A 19953-nucleotide genomic window follows, 5' to 3' on the forward strand; every position below is an offset into this window, starting at 1 on the left:
ATATACTTTGCTCACTGTGAGTACCAATCTGTCATTCTTCCTACAAGGATGGTCACCTCCGTGCCCCAACTTACTGTGACCCATTCAGCCACAGAAATATCTAGTGCACCCTACACCTGAACCCCATGCAACATGACCCTAAAGGGGCACTCTGATTAAAAGGAAAAAAAAAAAAAACGACTTGACTCCGTATGATCTTTAGCATTGGAATGCCATGGGAATTATATCTCTACTGACCGCCATAAGTTTGCCTGTTCTTATGTACCTTACTTTGCTATACTTTTGTACAATTTCAATAAACGCAACTGTTAAAAAAAAAACCCAAAAAAACAACTTGTAAAATAATTTTTCTCTTCCACCATATTCTACAGCTGCCTGAAACATGAGACTGTTAGAACTAATTTATTTCAGCCTTTTACAGGCAACCTTCAGTATATTATAAAAACCTTTCAGTTTGTAATGGAAAGAAAAAGGTCAGCTGGACTATGCTAGAATCTGTAGTTCCCCAGCGGCTGGAGAGCTGTAACCCCTGTGGGACTATTTCATATAGAAAGTTACTTCTGTCTCATTATATGGTTTCCTATTGCCTCGGAGCTACAGGTCTCAAGTGGGGGGCGAAGGCTTGTTTGTGATATTTGTGGTAAAGACGCATCGCTCACTTTCTCAGGGTGGAAAGACCGCTCGTTCTCCATCAACATACTGATGTCACCGATCTTCAAAGATTTCCGTGACCCCCCCCAACATCTCAGACATGAAAACGTTTGCAGAGTCTGGAGGAAGTTCAGAAAGAGAGAAGTGCAGAGAGGACTAATGTTCGTCTGCGCACTGCTCTGTGTGCTGGGGGCTCTACTCAAGGGGGAAGGTAAGTCCGTACTTCTAGATATAATACCCTTACCATGGTACCCCCAGTGTAGGCATTACGCTACCTATCCCAGAACATGTGACATTCAACATTGTACCCACAAGTACTAGAAAGTCAAGTGTAGGCCTTTTTTTTCCTTATCAGATAATTTAGGCTACAATTGTGCCAGTGGGGTAAATCTGTTACTTTTTGCTTTGGAAAACTTGAAGCTGTTCATCTTTGGCACACAATGATGCAATGTTTTGGGAGGAGAAAGTGAGGTTTTAATGGGTTAACTTAGTGGCTTTTTCGTAAAGCAGTGAATGTGACTTTCACTAAGCATTCACTGGTGGTGAATTAATAACTGTCATTTTAAATGCCATGCACCTAGAAGATTCACCAGCAGTGCATTTTTGGTGAAGGTCAGATTCACTGCTTCATAAATACAACGTTAGGGTTTGTTCGAAGCAAATGTGTTGGTCTGCTTTTATGGCTCAACCCAAGAGTACTGAGAGAACAACCCACATGGAAGAAAAATATATTTTAAATACTACAATTTTGGCCGTATTCAATACGTTTAAAAAAAGAAAAAGAAAAAATATATATATATATACACACACACAGTATCTCACAGAAGTGAGTCCACCCCTCATATTTTTGTAAATATTTGATTCTATCTTTTCATGTGACAACACTGAAGAAATGACACTTTGCTACAATGTGACGTAGTGAATGTACAGATTGTATAACAGTGTAAATTTGCTGTCCCCTCAAAATAACTCAACACACCGCCATTAATGTCTAAACCGCTGGCAACAAATGTGAGTACACCCCTAAGTGAAAATTTCCAAATTGGGTCCAATGTGTCAATATTTTGTGTGGCCACCATTATTTTCCAGCACTGCCTTAACCCTCTTGGGCATGGAGTTCACCAGAGCTTCACAGGTTGCCACTGGAGTCTTCTTCCACTCCTCCATGCCGACTTCACGGAGCTGGTGGATGTTAGAGACCTTGCGCTCCTCCACCTTGAGGATGCCCCACAGATGCTCAAGAGGGTTTAGGTCTGGAGACACGCTTGGCCAGTCCATCACTTTACCCTCAGCTTCTTTAGCAAGGCAGTGGTTGTCTTGGAGGTGTGTTTGGGGTCGTTATGTTGGAATACTGCCCTGTGGCCCAGTCTTTGAAGGGAGGGGATCATGCTCTGCTTCAGTATGTCACAGTACATGTTGGCATTCATGGTTCCCTCAATGAACTGTAGCTCCCCAGTGCCAGCAGCACTCATGCAGCCCCAGACCATGACACTCCCACCACCATGCTTGACTGTAGGCAGGACACACTTGTCTTTGTACTCCTCACCTTGTTGCCGCCACACATGCTTGACACCATCTGAACCAAATCAGTTTATCTTGGTGTCATCAGACCACAGGACATGGTTCCAGTAATCCATGTCCTTAGTCTGCTTGTCTTCAGCAAACTGTTTGCAGGCTTTCTTGTGCATCATCTTTAGAAGAGGCTTCCTTCTGGGATGACAGCCATGCAGACCAATTTGATGCAGTGTGCGGCGTATGGTCTGAGCACTGACAGGCTGACACCCCTTCAACCTGTGCAGCAATGCTGGCAGCATTCATACATCTACTTCCCAAAGACAACCTCTGGATATGACACTGAGCACATGCACTCAACTTCTTTGGTCAACCATGGCAAGGCCTGTTCTGAGTGGAACCTGTCCTGTTAAACCCGCTGTATGGTCTTGGCCACCGTGCTGCAGCTCATTTTCAGGGTCTTGGCAATCTTCTTATAGTCTATGACATCTTTATGTAGAGCAACAATTCTTTTTTTCAGATCCTCAGAGAGTTCTTTGCCATGAGGTGCCAGGTTGAACTTCAAGGGACCAGTATGAGAGAATGAGAGCGATAACACCAAATTTAACACATCTGCTCCCCATTCACACCTGAGACCTTGTAACACTAACGAGTCACATGACACCGGGGAGGGAACATGGCTAATTGGGCCCAATTTGGACATTTTCACTTAGGGATTTAGACATTAATGGCTGTGTGTTGAGTTATTTTGAGGGGACAGCAAATTTACATGTTATACAAGCTGTACACTCACTACGTCACATTGTAGCAAAGTGTCATTTCAGCAGTGTTGTCACATGAAAAGATAGAATTAAATATTTACAAAAATGTGAGGGGTGTACTCACATATATAAAAATACATATATGTATATACACTGCATGTTGAAATGCGTTTTTTATATATTACAAAATAAATGAGAAATATTTTTAAAAATATATATATTTAAAAATATTCTTCAGATTTTTTAACGTATAAGAAAAGTAATTTTAACATATTGTTTTACATATATTTGTTAATGCATTCCAAAAATGTATATTAAATGTATTTTTAAAGACATACAGTATATTTAAAAATGTATTTTTTAAACTATTTTTCATATTTTGTAATAAAAACGCATTTCAACATACAGTGTGGGGGGACAAGATATAGTGAATGCAGGGTCCTGGGAGACCAGATATAGTGAATGCAGGATCCTGGGAGACCAGATATAGTGAATGCAGGGTCCGGGGAGACCAGATATAGTGAATGCAGGGTCTGGGGGGACCAGATATAGTGAATGCAGGGTCCGGGGGGACCAGATATAGTGAATGCAGGGTCTGGGGAGACCAGATATAGTGAATGCAGAGTCCTGGGAGACCAGATATAGTGAATTCAGGGTCCTGGGAGACCAGATATAGTGAATTCAGGGTCCTGGGAGACCAGATATAGTGAATGCAGGGTCCGGGGAGACCAGATATAGTGAATACAGGGTCCGGGGAGAATGGATATAGTGAATGCAGGATCCGGGGAGACTAGATATAGTGAATGCAGGGTCCTGGGAGACCAGATATAGTGAATGCAGGGTCTGGCAGGACCAGATATAGTGAATGCAGGGTCCGGGGAGACCAGATATAGTGAATGCAGGGTCCGGGGAGACCAGATATAGTGAATGCAGGGTCTAGCAGGACCAGATATAGTGAATGCAGGGTCCGGGGAGACCAGATATAGTGAATGCAGTTTCTGGGGAGACCAGATATAGTGAATGCAGGGTCCAGGGAGACCAGATATAGTGAATGCAGGGTCTGGGGAGACCAAATATAGTGAATGCAGGGTCTGGGGTGACCAGATATAGTGAATGCAGGGTCCGGGGGACCAGATATAGTGAATGCAGGGTCTGGCAGGACCAGATATAGTGAATGCAGGGTCCGGGGAGACCAAATATAGTGAATGCAGGGTCCGGGGAGACCAAATATAGTGAATGCAGGGTCCGGGGTGACCAGATATAGTGAATGCAGGGTCCGGGGTGACCAGATATAGTGAATGCAGGGTCCGGGGGGACCAGATATAGTGAATGTAGGGTCCGGGGAGACCAGATATAGTGAATGCAGGGTCCAGGGTTTAGTAACACTTTAAGTGTTAGGGAGTGATAAAATATATCTAAATCCAAGGAAACATTATATATTGCAGCTTTTCAGTGCTTTGTCTTTATTTTCACCTGGTCACCATATCAGTCGCACACTTCCTGTCCTGATCTGCCAATGATCACCTACTGTACTATAGAAACAAAAGAACAGCCTAGTCAGTCTAGAACAGAACTACACCTACCCCTCTCCACTTCTCCATAACATGGGGGGGGCCTCTGTAGTCCTCAGAGATGGTGGGTAACTGATAGGAGTTTTACCAGAGAACACAGGAAGTTGTCATTTTGCTTGATTTCTGGCAGGATCAATAGGTACTTTTTGTTCTTCTAAAACAAATATAACAGAAGACTTTCAATTGTATATCTAGCAGACCTCAAGAGTCCAGATATGAGAGGTTCATTGTCAGAGCTTATTCTTTACGTTTTTGCTATGCAGAATTTCCTGTACAGAGTTGCCAGAACACAACTCACCACAAACCTTTGTTGCAGCAAAAACTCTCTACTCACGTGTGTCTGTGGAGGAAGGAGGGACCCTCACTCTTAGATGTGCATTCCCAGGGAGTGACGACTCTGCCATGCAGTGGCTCACACCAGGGGGATATGTGACCTTCTTCAGCAGTGAGAAAGGTGAGTGCGGAGTCCTTCTTTAATTGTCATCATTCTTTTCCTGGGAGGAATAATGGATGGACAGGTTGGGTGAATGAAGGATCATTTAAAGGTCGAATCACGGAGCTGCTGTGTGTACAACACTCTGGGACCATCTGATAGTCTGACAGCTGAAGTATCCATGTAAGGCAGGAGCCAATCACAGAGGCTTCTGCTTCCCCAATGATCAATCAGGGCCGCATTGCCAAATGTTTTGCTCGCAGTAGAGGTGCAGCCCCACAATATAAAATTGGTGGCAATTAAAAAAAAAATACAGCCATCTGGAGGTAGTAGTAGCACCTCCTTATTGCCTGCCAACAGTTGTTATTCCTCCCTCTGAAAAGTGACCCGTGGATTCGTTTTCAGAGGGCAATAAGCATAAGTCCTCATGCACACTGGACGTTTTTACAGCAGCTGTTTTTGGCTTTTGATGTTTTTTTCTACAGCCAGTAATCCCCCCAGCATGTTATCCTATGTGTCCCCACACACATAGACTGGAATCAATGTTTTTTGGCAGGAATGTTTTTTGGCTGGAGAAAAACCCCAGAACTAGTGGGTTTCTAGAGGAGTTTTTTAGCTGTAAAAACGCTCTAATGCTGAAGAACAAGGCAAAACGCCACAAACTGGGTTTTGGACTTTTTTTAACCCCCCCAAAAAATGCTAAAAATGCACATACAGGAAAACGCTGTTAATGCAAAAACGCTAAAAAAATCTGAAAAACTCACATTTTTAACGTGACGTAATTTTCAGTTTACGAATGAAAATCCATTGAAAATAATGCCTCGGTTTACAAATTTTTTTCACAATACAAAGCAAGTTTCCCCACAATGCATTGCATCTGGGAGGTTTATAGCACCGGCCTCGTGCCTTTAAAGTGCACTTTATAAAGAGCTTTGAACAGATAAAAGACTTTCTTTTTACTTTTTTCTGACCTCCGGAACGGATTCATTGGTTTGCAATGCATTTACAAATTAATTTTGACTCATGTCCCTGTACAGTATTTATGCCTTTAAAGTGCACTTTATAAAGAGTTTTGAACAGATAAAATACTTTTTTAAAAGTTTTTTCTGACCTTCAGAACGGATTAATTGGTTTTCAATGCATTCCTATGGGAAATTGTGTTTCAGTTTACGAATTTTTCACAATACGAAACGTCCCGGAGAACACATTAAATTCGTAAACCGAGGTACGCCTGTACACTGCAACTTTAGTCACATAGATTGTAATGGGTGCCATTGAAATAAATGGGTTTTGACTTGTCATGCTACTTTATGTAGCGCGGGTTGCATGACAAGTTGCACTAGTGTGAACCGAACCTTAGAAATACCAACGGTCGAAAAAAAAAATTTTTTTGGTGCTTTATTTTTTAACCCCCTGGCGGTATTCCCGAGTGTAGCTCGGGGTAAAGTTTTAGCACCACAAGCAGTAACCCCGAGCTACACTCGGGAATGTCCTGCAGCGTTGCTCCGGGATCTCGTCTTCACTTACCTCGTCCTGCGCTCCAGCGATGTCCCTCCTGCAGTGTCCCTGGCAATGTCCTCCGGCCGATGCCGGCATCTATCTTCCCTGCGACATCCGGACGTACGGGGACAGAACTGGCGGGAAATTTGAAAGTTGTAAAAGTGACATTCACGATTTTGCGACTTTGCTCAATGATGTGTGAACTTGGCGCTATATTTAAATTTCAGTGTTTTTGGTTTGATTATTGAATTAAATGTATTATTATTATATTATTATTTTTTATGAATATTAAATTATAAGTTATGATTTCGCGTTTCATATTTTAACATACCCGGGATGTTTACTAGATTCTTGTTTCAGTGAGTTATTCCTAAAAATTACAGGCCTACAATAAAAAAAATACATATTTCCATGAAAAAAAATGTACCGCTTTGAGCACAGAAATATGGACATAATCAGACTGTTAGGGAGGTTAATAACTTTTAGAAAAAATTATTATTATTATTATTAATAATAATAATAGTAATATTATATACAGTTGTGCTCAAAAGTTTTCATACCCTGGCAGAAATCATGACATTTTGGCATTGATATTGAAAATATGACTGATTGTGCCAAAAACTGTGTTTATTTTAGGAGGATGATCATATGAAGCCATTTATTATCACATAGTTGTTTGGCTCCTTTTTAAATCATAATGATAATAGAAATCACCCAAATAGCCATGATCAAAAGTTTCCATCTCCTGGAATGTTTGGCCTTGGTACAGACACACATGGTGACACACACAGGTTAAAATGGCAATTAAAGGTTAATTTCCCACATCTGTGACTTTTTAAATTGCAATTAGTGTTTGTGTATGGTCAATAAATTTGTTAGCTCTCATGTGGATACATTGAGCAGGCTAGATACTGAGCCATGGGGAGCAGAAAAGAACTGTAAAAAGATCTACATAACAAGTTAATGGAACTTAATAAAGATAGAAAAGGATACAAAGAGATATCCAAAGCCTTGAATATGCCAGTCAGTACTGTTCAATCACTTATTAAGTAATTATTATTAAATTCGGGGTTCTCTTGATACCAAGCCAAGGTCAGGTAGACCAATATAGATTGCAGCCACAACTGCCAGAAGAATTGTTTGGGATACAAAATAAAACCCAACAGATAACCTCAGGAGAAATACAGGCTGCTCTGGGAAAAGACAGTGTGGTTGTTTTGAAGGAGTACAATATGACGATACTTGAACAAAAATGAGTTGCATGGTCAAATTGCCAGAAAGAAGCCTTTACTGTGCCAAAGCGACACATAAAGGCTGGTAAAGCGTGTCAAGCATCTTGTAATGGGGCTTTTTGGGGGATAGGGAAAACTGGAGATAGCTGCCATTTGTGCTTTTTTACCTTCTACTTGCATGTTCTAGAAGACAGCTAATTGTATGAATTGGTCAGTTTGTCCAAATTGTGGAATTGGTCAGATTTGTCAAAAAAATTCTAAAGAAATGGTCTTTAAATTATTACCACTGCATGGACATTAAAGTTGCATTTACAGTACAGCCCAAACTTTTTGTTATAATTTTGGATATGGTATGGAACGACTGCTGCGTTTTGGAAACTTCAGCTGGTTGGAGAACAATGATCACTTTATTGGTGTATGAACTAAAACAAGGCCATCGCGCTTTGGGGGTTGGGGTTCCCCTTCTTCAGGGCTTTGGTAGCGTTTGATTTGTTGGTCATGAGAGGTACAGAGCATCTGCTGAGCCTGCAGGGGGTACTATGGACACCCAGGAACAATGGTATCATATTAGGATACGGACTGGAGTGCCCAGGAACAACAGATCTGACTTAAATCTTGCGGGCACCAATCCCCCAAAAACGCATTGGCCATAAGGTGAAAAGTCCAATGGGAACACCTGCTATGGTGCCAGTTGTCTAGATTTCTCACTTTGGAGAGAATTCTTTTCACTTCCTGTTGTGTCTCCAGGAGAGAACGTGATTGGAAATCTCCCTAATTGAACTTAGACGGCAACTTAAACACAAAATACAGACTGATGGTGGTTTTGACCATTATTTACTCTATACAACACTGAAAACACGTTTGAATGTTGCCGTCACTTTCACTTTTTTTGCTTTATTTTTAGTTTTGAAAGACAGAAGATTCCAATTAATCAGATCATCACGGAACAGGCTGATTATCAGTATATCCAATATTACCATTGATGACGAAGGCGTGTATACATGTTTACACTACAGCATGCCAGTGAAAGCCAAGGAGGTCGATGTTACTGTGTGGGGTAAGTGATGCATGCATTGGCCGGGTTATTGGTCAGAAACAAAATGAGGAGGCAGATGATTGGTCAGAAACAAAATGAGGAGGCAGATGATTGGTCAAAAATAAAATGTGGAGGCAGATGATTGGTGAGAAACAAAACATGGAGGCAGATGATTGGTGAGAAACAAAACATGGAGGCAGATGATTGGTCAAAAACAAAAATGTGGAGGCAGATGACTGGTCAAAAACAAAAATGTGGAGGCAGATGATTGGTCAAAAACAAAACATGGAGGCAGATGATTGGTCAAGAACAAAAACGTTGAGGCAGCTGATTAGTCAAAAACGTGGAGGCAGATGATTGGTCAAGAACAAAAACATGGAGGCAGATGATTGGTCAAAAACAAAAATGTGGAGGCAGATGATTGGTCAAGGACAAAAATGTGGAGGCAGATGATTAGTCAAGAACAAAAACGTGGAGGCAGATGATTAGTCAAAAACGTGGAGGCAGATGATTAGTCAAAAACGTGGAGGCAGATGACTGGTCAAAAATAAAACATGGAGGCAGATGATTGGTCAAAAACAAAACGTGGAAACAAGTGATTGTTCTGAAATAAAGCGTGGAGGCAGATGATTATTCAAAAATAAAACTTGGAGGTAAATGATGTAAATTTCACAACATTAAGGCAACATAAGCAGATTTATATCCTTGGTGGCTATTGAGGAATATATTTAAATTTTGTTTCCGGAATTAAGCTTTAAAATTGGTTACAGTTTCCATTTGCCTTTTTTGAGTGATCCTGCCCACATAATGGTGGGTGTTCAGTTTGTCATGCAATGGATGTCCCTTAAATGTATTAGTAATTATTTGAATGGTTGATTCCATGAGCAGATTAGAATTGATTAGATTAGAATTTAAATTTATTTGTCAAAAAAACAAAAAAAACAAGCGTGTTTAGAAGGATACTTGAAATCTCCATCAAAACCGGTCAAAAGCATTTTGTCTCATGGACTTTTTTTGAGCTGGAAATTTTTTTTTAAAGAATCCTAAAACACATTTTTTTTTAGAATCAATCATATTTATATTGTTATATAGTTATATTGTAAAGCGCTGAGCAAACTGTTGGCGTTAGGGGCGGACTGACCATTTGGAAATTCGGGCACTGCCCGAGGGCCCGGGGTCAGTAGGGGGTCCCATGAGATCCCCCTGGTACCTTTTTCATAGGCTTTTTTGAGTTTGGGCAAGGACACAGGGGCCCCATGATCCCCTATTGCCCGGGGGCCCCATGAGTTGTCAATTCGCCCCTGGTTGGCGCTATATAAATCCTGTATAATAATATAATAATAATATTTCACTAAAAAACCCAAGTGCATGTGAGCACCACCGGGGGGATTTACTAAAACTGGAGAGTACACAGATCTGTTGCAGCTGTGTATGGCAGCCAATCACCTTCTAACTTCAACTTGTTGAATTAAGCTGTGACAATAAAACCTGGAAGCTGATTGGCTACTAGTAAATCAACACCCATATGTCTGACAGTCATTGGCTGTTCAGCTGTTGGGGAATTCCCGTATGAAATTATGCAACTTGCAGTTCCGCAGTGGCTATAACGGTACATGTTATGATACAGCATTTTCCAATCCTTAAGTTCCCCTTCGTTGTAACAGACATCATGTGACAAAGGCGCTGCTTATCATGTATGATGGGTCAACAAAGACTAAAAGTGAAACCTACAGGACAGAGAAGAAGCCCCGACGCTCAGAAAGAACCTCAAAGAGAAGAACATACAGGAAGCATTGTAGAAGCTGCACACAGAGGAGCTTAACTCTTCTAGTTCCCATCTCGATCAGGACCCATGTACATGTATGTGTGTGGATGCATGTTGTAGCATGTTGTACATATGCATTGTGCATGTGTTTTGGGGGTTGTCTATTCACTGTGGATCAAACAATCACATGATCCTAAACACATTACAACACATACACCAGTAAACTTCTATACTGTGTAGGTAAAAAGGGTCATGTACATTTTTGATGCACACTAAAGGTCCATAGGAGATGGATGGACACATGGATAAAAGCATGTATGACAATGCTCATTAACGCATCAAGCAACACATTACAACATGCTTGTTCTGTCCTTCCTACACGTTTCTCTGTGTGGAACTCATTGTGCAGCTGAACCCTTCTATTTTGCAATAAGCCAGACTGAGTGTAATCTTGAAGCTTTATTAACAAAACAGAGTAGGGTGAAACTATTAGGAAAAAACAGAAGAGAAATACATACAATGTAAGAGCATATAGAAAACACAATGAATAGTTAGACCAAAGATGGCGATAAGTAATTTGCACCAGCGATGCTGCCTTTAGGGGATGCAAAGAGATGCAAGTTTTAGTTCAGCACGTGCTCTGATAGCTGGCTACTTCTCTCCCAGATTCTAACATGAAGGCTGAGCTCTCAAGATGTATCTCTTTCCTTTCTCTCGGAATTGTGGGAATTTTTATTAACTCTTAGCTCTTATCTAAACAGTCTCTAATTTCTGTAAAACAGTACATTTATTATTGGCTTCATCTAGTGGTCAAAGTTGATATTGCAGTCAGGACAGGCATACTACATTCTCCTGCTGGAGGCAGAAAAATTCTGTGACAGATGTGCATAAGTATAGACAGACCCTCAGAGTTTGGACATACAACAGTTCACCAGAATAATATAAATTCAGTGTTCGGATTAAAGTCACCGTACATATCATGTTTAAAGCAGAACTTCACCCAAAGGGGATTTTACTTTTCTTCCTCCTCCTCCTCTGACATTTTTGGAATATATATATTTGTGAGGGGGAGCGGGTACCTTGTTTTGAGAAGTACCCACTTCCACTTCTGCTCTAACCACCTAGGCAATCCAAGTGGAAGTTCGGCCCCCACCTTCCCTGCCCGCAACCTTCTGAGACACATCAAAGGTTCCTGGAAGCTGCAGGTTCATTCACAAGGCGCAGCGTGGCCTGCACATGCACAGTAAGGAGCTGGCTGTGATCCTGCAAGGAGTCACAGCTAGCTTTCCACAATTGACATGCTGGCGTCAGGGACCCAAAGACTGGTAAAGAACCGGCCCGGGTGAGGATGGTGTTGGATCCCTAGACTGATAAGTGTCCGTTTATTAAAAGTCAGCAGCTACAGTATTTGTAGCTGCTGACTTTTAATTTTTGGAAACCTGGCTGAAGCTTCTCTTTAAGGGCCCATGCAAATGTCTGTTTTACTGCACATTATTGCAAAGGACAGTTAGTCTGGGTTCACATACAGTACATGCGGTGCGGTATATTGCATGCGATTCGATATAAGAACCACACCTCATTCCTGTGCCAATCACATGCGATTTGTGTGCGGTGCAATTGGAGTCATACATTTTGTGTGGCTCTAATCGCACCGCACCAAAAAAGTGCAGGACCCTTTTTTTGGTCCGCACTAGAATCGGATTGCATGGGTATTCACACCTATGCAATCCGATTCTCCACATCGCACCGCGTTTTGCAGACCAATTTCGGGGTGTTAACATACATACAAGCAGCGGTTTGCATGAACGGGGTGCAATTCTGATGCGGTACGGAATTCGCACAGAAAACCTTGCAAATTCCGCACCACATCAGTGTGAACCAGGGCAAAGAAGTAAAATATAGTATACTGTATATATACATACTGCATGTTGAAATGCATTTTTATATATTACAAAATATATGAAAAATATTTTTAAAAATATATTTTATTAAAATATATTCTTCAGATTTTTTTTAACATATAAAAAAGTAATTTTAACATATATTTCTACATGTATTTGTAAATGTATTCCAAAAATGTAGATTAAATGTATATTTAAAGATGTGCAGTATATTTGAAAATGTATTTTTAAAACTATTTTTCATATATTTTGTAATAAAAATGCATTTCAACATACAGTTAATATACAATATATATTAATATATATATATTTTTTTTTTAATGTATTAAATAAGGCCAAATTTGTAGTATTTCAAATATATGTCAATATATTTGGGAAGAATATTTTTAAAATATATTTAAAATATATTTTTCTTCCATGTGGGATATCTCAGCACCAATACACTCAGCTGTAATGTGTCACCGCCGCTCTGTAGAGGCGGCTTACGCTCCAATCTCCTGAACCGAAAAAGATGTCAATCAATGGACCCAGAAGTGACTGATGTAACCTGTTCACTGCTATCAAACATCTACTTGACAATTCTTTTAGAATCACATCCCAATGCACTATTACAGTGGCAGACAATGCACTTCAGCGTACCGGAATGCATGTGCCGAGGTGTTCTGGTTTGCTGCATTAGGAACAAATGGTCATGTCCGTTTTTTCATGTGTTAGACCCCTTCCTGATGGGGTGGATTCCGGTCCAATCAGCAGAGGATCAGCTTACAGATCTGCTGATTGGAGCAGAGCAGGCGAATGTGTCCACAGTTTATGCACAGCATACACAGACAGAGCCCACTCTGCTCTATGGGTGGCCGAGAGTAAACGGACTCCGCTGTCTGTTTACACCCAACTACCCTCCAATCCGACTGGATGGAAGAGGACAGATCCCCTTTTGTTTTTTTTGTTTTTTTGGGGGGGGGGGGGTTTGTAGCAGACCGGATTGGACCGAAGGTAGGTGGGTATAAACAGACGCAAGTCTTTTTACAATCCCTGTCCATAGGGGTTAATGAATGACCTGATTAGACTGAAAAACTGACAGGCGGACCTGATTGGACCACCATGTGAAAGGGGCAATAGGCTGGCCATACACTATACAATTTTCTGTCCAATTTCCTTTAGATTTACCTTCAACTATGTAGAGCAAGAGCCTACCCAATTGGATACGATTGAAAGTGTTGTTAGTTTTGACCTCCTAATATATGGTTTTTGGTAAATCTAAATAAAAAATCTCAAGAAAATTGTATAATGTATGGCCAGCCATAAGCTGTGCTACCAGCCCAACTAAAATGAATAAAGTGCCTTAAAGTAGAACTAAAGGCAAATTTTTTTTTTACATTTTGGGTAGAGTTATGCAGGCCATAGACGGGTCAAACATCGGCCAATTTTTCGAACGATAAACGAAAAATCGGTCATTTGTTAAGCCGACGTTACCACCAATGATTAAAAAAAATCGGCCGACTAAATCATAAAGTTCATCATAAAGTTCACCCCGTATAACAGCCAAACTTCTGTCCCTTGCAGGTCACGGCTCATGCGCAGATTTTTTATCGTTAAAACGATCGGCCGCTTTGGCCATCATTGCCAGGAAAATCGGCCGTTTTTCCAAATCGCCCACAAATTTTCCAACATGACCGATAATCTCAAAGTGCAAAAAACCCGAAAACCGGCCGACCAATTAACTCCCTAACAGTGCGAAAATCGGCCGATTTTTCTTTTGGCCGAAAAATCGGCCAATTTTCGAACTGTCTATGGCCGGCATTAGGGATGGTTATAGCCCCAGGTTTTTTTTTTTTGCCATCTGTGTCCCATTAGGGAGAAAAATCTCTCCAAAGTGAGGGAATCCCAGGGTGTCACCAGATCGGTATCCCTATTAGAAGATTTCTGCTTTATCCTTGATCTGGTGACAACCCAAAATCTGGTATTTTCTTTCACTTTCACTCTCTATGATAATGGTAAACAGGACAACTATAGAGGATGCATGTAGCCTTGTCCTTTTATTGTTTATATAATGCTTCATGTTGTAAGCCCTACCAGGGGCGGATTGACAACTCATGGGGCCCCCTGGGCAGTAGAGGATCATGGGGCCCCTATGTCCTTACCCAAACTCAAAAAAGCCTATGAAAAAGGTACCAGGGGCATCTCATGGGGCCCCCTACTGACCCCGGGCCCTCGGGCAGTGCCTGAGTTTCCAAATGGTCAGTCCGTCCCTGGGCCCTACATATGTTACAGCCCCTTTGTCCTTTTTTCTCCTTTTTCAGTGATACTGAAATAAAATAATAAAAAAAGATGCAGCACAGTGACTAAATGGTTATCACTTCCGCCTAGCAGTCCTAGGGTCATTGGTTTGAATCCCAACCATAGCACCACCTGCCTGGAGTTTGCATGTTCTGCCTATGTGGATTTCCTCCAGTTTCCTTCCACACTCCAAAGACATGCTGGTGGGTGAATTGGCTCCTGTCTAAATTGTCCCTAGTATGTGTATGAATGTGAATTAGGGACCTTAGATTGTACACCCCTTGAGGGTTACGGACTGATGTGAATGTACTATATTTAAAGAACTATGTAAATTGATGATGCTATATAAGTACCTGAAATAAATAAATAAATAAATAAATAAAATTGGGCAGCACAGTGGCTAAATGGTTAGCACTTCCGCCTGGCAGTACTAGGGTCATTGGTTCAAATCCCAGCCACAGCACCACCTGCCTGGAGTTTGCATGTTCTCCCTGTGCCTGCGTGGGTTTCCTCCGGGTACTCTGGTTTCCTCCTGTCTCCTGTCTTAATTTTCCCTAGTATGTGTATGTATGAATGTAAGTTAGGGACCTTAGATTGTACACCCCTTGAGGGTTAGGGACTGATGTGAATGTACAATATATATGTAAAAGCGCTGTGTAAATTGACAGAGCTATATAAGTACCTGAAATAAATAATACATCAATAAAATAGGGTAAAACTGTGTTCAATGTTAATACTCGATTGTGCGAGGGAAAATAAATTATAAATGGCAGAGGTTGGATGACTGACCTCAACACAGCTTCACATATCTGAGATTATTGAACTCTTTGCTCAGTGAACAGTCGCTCTTAATTTAGTAAATTAACCCTGTTGTATGAATTGTGAATGACCCCAATTTATAACAATTTCTATTGCAGCTACCCCTTCCCAGCCGGTCATAGATATCGCTCAGATTCCCGGAAAATCTTCCAAAGATGAAATTGTCCTGAACTGCTTGACATCCGGCGGACGGCCCTGCCCCAGGATTACATGGCTGGTTGGTCACACCGAGCTGTCAGGTAAGTCACTGGATCCAAATGTTCCTTTACTATGAACGCCATATACTGAAGGAATTGCAAGCAGAAAAAAAGAGTGCAAAGTCATCTGTTCAGAACTCCAAATAACTGTTGATTCTTGATGTTTGAGGCCAAATACTCCTTTATCAATGTTGAAATTTGATTGCTGAAGTTCCTAATACATCAAGGTCTTCCTAAAAAGTATCTGATTGCCTGAACTGGGGGCTTGCAGAGCTCAATGGCTGTGTGATGGCAACATTTGAGAGACCTTAAAGCGGAGCTCCACCCAAAAGGGGAAGTTCTACTTTAAGGACTGCTCCCCCGCTCCCCATTAAGGACTGGCACCTTCGGGGGGGGGGGGGAGCGGGTACCCGAATTTAACAGGTACCCGCTCCCACTTCCGGTCCGATCACCTAGGCGATCGGAAACGGATGGTGTCCTCCCTCCCTTCCTGTAGTCTTTTGGGACATGTGACAGGTCCCAGAAGACTACAGGACCATTCATGAAGCGCAGCGCTACTCGCGCATGCGCAGTGGGTACCCGGCTGTGAAGCCGCAAGCTGTCACAGAGCCAGATGCCCACAGTGAAGATGCCTGGCCTCTTGGGACACACCGCTGGACCGAGGGACAGGTAAGTGGCTGTTTTTTAAAAGACAGCAGCAACAGTTTTTGTAGCTGTTGACTTATTTTTTTTACAGAGTGAGTGGAACTCCGCTTTAATATAGCCCATAGTAGGAACCCCAGCAATCAAATTTCAACGGTGAAGGGGAATTTTGTGTCCCGAAACGCGTTGACTGCTGTTGTGACATCACTGCCAAGAATGAAGATTATATGGACTTTTGAACGGATCATTTGACTTTCTGTTTCTTCTGCTTGCGCCATCTTCTCAGGTCAGGTGTCTCACTCCTGCATGACAATTCCCCCACTTTGATCTATTGAACAAGGACCATTACCAGCCTGCATTTGAAGAAAGCTGAGCATCAAGTCCAACACCTCTATGTTTATTTTATTGTGTTCTATATATACTGAAGGACTGGCAGGATATCACCATCATGTATCTCATTGTCAGGGATCACCGCCGCGATGGGCTTGGCGCAGGCGCAGTGCACCGCCCTGTGTTGGAATGCGGGCACTGGGACCTGGCCGACCGCGGCGAGTGAGTTTGTGCATGCGCAGTAGGGACCGCGGGCGTGCGCGTGGCACCAATGACAGCGCAGGGCGGGATATTTAAATGGCCCTGAGCTGTCATTCAGTGCCTTCTGGTCTTACCTGCATCCTGTGAACCTGTACCTAGTAAGTTGTTGACCCAGATTGTTCTTGACCTGCTGATTTCTCCTGCACAGACCCTTGCTTTGCCTGACCTCTCTCCTGAATGCCCCCTATTAGTTCTGACCTGCTGTTGCTGACCTGGCGTGTGACCCGACTATTCTCTGCCCGCTGCCTTGTACCGTACCGTCCTCTCTGTTACCGACTCGGCCTGTCTGACTTCGCACTTGCTCAGCCATCCATCCATCCATCCATCCCATCGAGGTCACCTGACCTCCTCATATCAGGCTCTCCCCTGTTGGAGCCCCTGGCGAACACCCCTACCACTGACGGGTGTACTCAGTAGTAGTGACCTGGTCTCGGGGTACTCCAAGTCCATCCCCACCATCAGGGGCCCTGGTGAACAAGTACTCTGGGGCTTAGATTCCGCTCTCTGGGGACACCTAACCAGTGGAGTGCTAGTGGTGCCGCCAGGCGGTCCCTCACACTCATCCTGGATAGACGTCAGAACAAAAAATGTAATATATTGCAGCAGACCGCATGTATTGAAGCGCAACAAACAGCAACGCACTTATGGGCTGCTTTAAATCAAAGTGGTATTAAACCCAAAAGCAAACATTTATTATATTGCAGTTTACTCATTCTAACCAGCTTACCAGTTACGATGATGTTTTTTTTAAGGATTTCCTTCTATTTTCATTTGGTGATCTAGCCAGTAAGTCTGTTTTTCAAAAGAACAAGCTTTCCTGTAAATGTATTGCTTTGAGATAATCCATTTACTACTGGCAGGAACTCTTACAAGAATCTGCTTTTTTTTTATTGATATAAAACCTTTATCCTAAAAGGAAAAAAAACTGTTTGCTGTAACTGATTATAAACTGTGAGCAGGAGTTTGGTTTCAATTTGTTAGTGTATCCAAATCTGCTATCACATCTAACACTCCTGTCCCCCCCCCCCCGACTGACAATAGAGTAGAGGCACTCTAATATAGTAGGTGTGTTACTGGCCAGATCACTAGGTGAAAACAGATGGAAAAAAAGAAAACTAATGCAGCCACATCTAATAGATTGGTAAGCTGCAGCATATTACATTTTTGGTTTGGGGTTTAATACCGCTTAGGTGCACATGAATCTGTGTGTGTGCTAATGCAACACAACAGTGTGGGGGCTGCATCGATGTGGAGCCTGCATTGGCTTTGTTTTTTCAAGTTTTTTTCCTTTTATTTTAATTTTTCATACTGTATCTATATACAGTAGGAGCAGTGTTGTTAAACTAGGGCAGGACTACAGGACACCTCCCCCTATCCTTATCTCAATAAGTGGATGGTGTTCTGTAGCTTGGAATAAGCTTCCAGCAGAGGTAGTGAGCCAATCAACCGTAAATGGCTTCAAAACATGCTTGGGACAAACATAGATCTATACAAACAACCAAAAAAAAAATACAAAACATGTATAAAAAAAACAAAACAAAACATGTTTCTATGTTTTAGGTTTTTTAATGTTTCAATGTAGTGTTAATATATACACTATATTGCCCAAAGTATTGGTCTCCTGCCTTTACACGCACATGAACTTTAATGGCCCCCCAGTCTTAGTCCGTAGGGTTCAGTATTGAGTTGGCCCCGCCCTTTGCAGCTATAACAGCTTCAACTCTTCTGGGAAGGCCGTCCACAAGGTTTAGGAGGGTGTCTATGGGAAGGGTGGACCATTCTTCCAGAAGCACATTTGTGAGGTCAGGCACTGATGTCGGAGGAGAAGGCCTGGCTCACAGTCTCTGCTCTAATTCATCCCAAAGGTGTTCTATGGGGTTGAGGTCAGGACTCTGTGCAGGCCAGTCAGGTTCCTCCACCCCAAACTCGCTCCTCCATGTCTTTATAGACCTTGCTTTGTGCACTGGTGTGCAGTCATATTGGAACAAGAAGGGGCCATCCCCAAACTGTTCCCACAAAGTTGGGAGCATGAAATTGTCCAAAATGTCTTGGTATGCTGAGGCCTTAAGAGTTCCCTTCACTGGAACTAGGGGGCCAAGCCCAACCCCTGAAAAACAACCCCACCCATAATCCCCCCTCCACCAAACTTTACACTTGGCAGAATGCAGTCAGGCAAGTACCGTTCTCCTGGCAACCGCCAAACCCAGACACGCCCATTGGATTGCCAGACAGAGAAGTGTGATTGGTCACTCCAGAGCACATGTCTCCACCGCTCTAGAGTTCAGTGGCAGCGTGCTTTACACCACTGAATCCAACGCTTTGCATTGCACTTGGTGATGTAAGGCTTGGATGCAGCTGCTCGGCCATGGAAACCCATTCCATGAAGCTCTCTATGCACTGTTGTTGTGCTAATATGAAGGCCACATGAAGTTTGGAGGTCTTTAGCTATTGACTCTGCAGACAGTTGGTGACTTCTGTGCACTGTGCGCTTCAGCATGCGCTGACCCCGCTCTGTCATTTTACGTGGCCTACAACTTGGTGGCTAAGTTGCTGTTGTTCCCAGTTGCTTCAACTTTGTTATAATCCCACTAACAGTTGGCCGTGGAATATTTAGTGGCCAGGAAATGTCACGGATGGACTTATTGCACAGGTGACAACCTATCACGGGACCACACTTGGGGGCACTGAACTCCTGAGAGCGACCCATTCTTTCACAAATGTTTGTAGAAGCAGTCTGCATGGCTAGGTGATTGATTGTATACACCTGTGTCCATGGAGGTGATTGGAACACCTGAATCCAATGATTTGGAGGGCTGGCCCAATACTTTTGGCAATATAGTGTACCTTCTGCAGCGTGCACAGGACACAATCGTTGGCTTGGAAGAATGAAAAGCCTTTTTCTCACTTACTGAACGCATATAACAAAACACTATATTTTTATCAAACCCAAAAGAAGCAAATAACATAAAATCTTGCTGAAATTTTTTGTTGCAAAATTTGACAGAACAATTTTTTTATTTGAGTTTTTATTACCTTTGCTGCTCCATATTTTCTTAACAGCAATT

General features: G+C 42.3%; 1 protein-coding gene across 2 annotated transcripts in view; it reads left to right on the top strand.

Annotated features, from left to right (window-relative positions):
- Positions 1 to 776: 776 nt before the first annotated feature.
- The window catches only part of CRTAM (cytotoxic and regulatory T cell molecule), a 57618-nt gene continuing 38441 nt past the window's right edge, over positions 777 to 19953 (top strand). For both annotated transcript variants that reach the window (XM_089680922.1, XM_089680923.1), the window contains exons 1-4: positions 777 to 862; positions 4812 to 4949; positions 8565 to 8717; positions 15557 to 15697. In XM_089680922.1, coding sequence (XP_089537048.1) covers positions 811 to 862; positions 4812 to 4949; positions 8565 to 8717; positions 15557 to 15697 — 484 coding nt within the window. In that variant the 5' untranslated portion in view covers positions 777 to 810. The remainder of the gene's footprint in view (positions 863 to 4811; positions 4950 to 8564; positions 8718 to 15556; positions 15698 to 19953) is intronic.

The sequence above is a fragment of the Staurois parvus genome, unplaced genomic scaffold (assembly GCF_062004578.1).
Source record: "Staurois parvus isolate SC_StPar_1 unplaced genomic scaffold, SC_StPar_1.0 ptg000253l, whole genome shotgun sequence".
Classification (NCBI taxonomy): Eukaryota; Metazoa; Chordata; class Amphibia; order Anura; family Ranidae; genus Staurois; species Staurois parvus.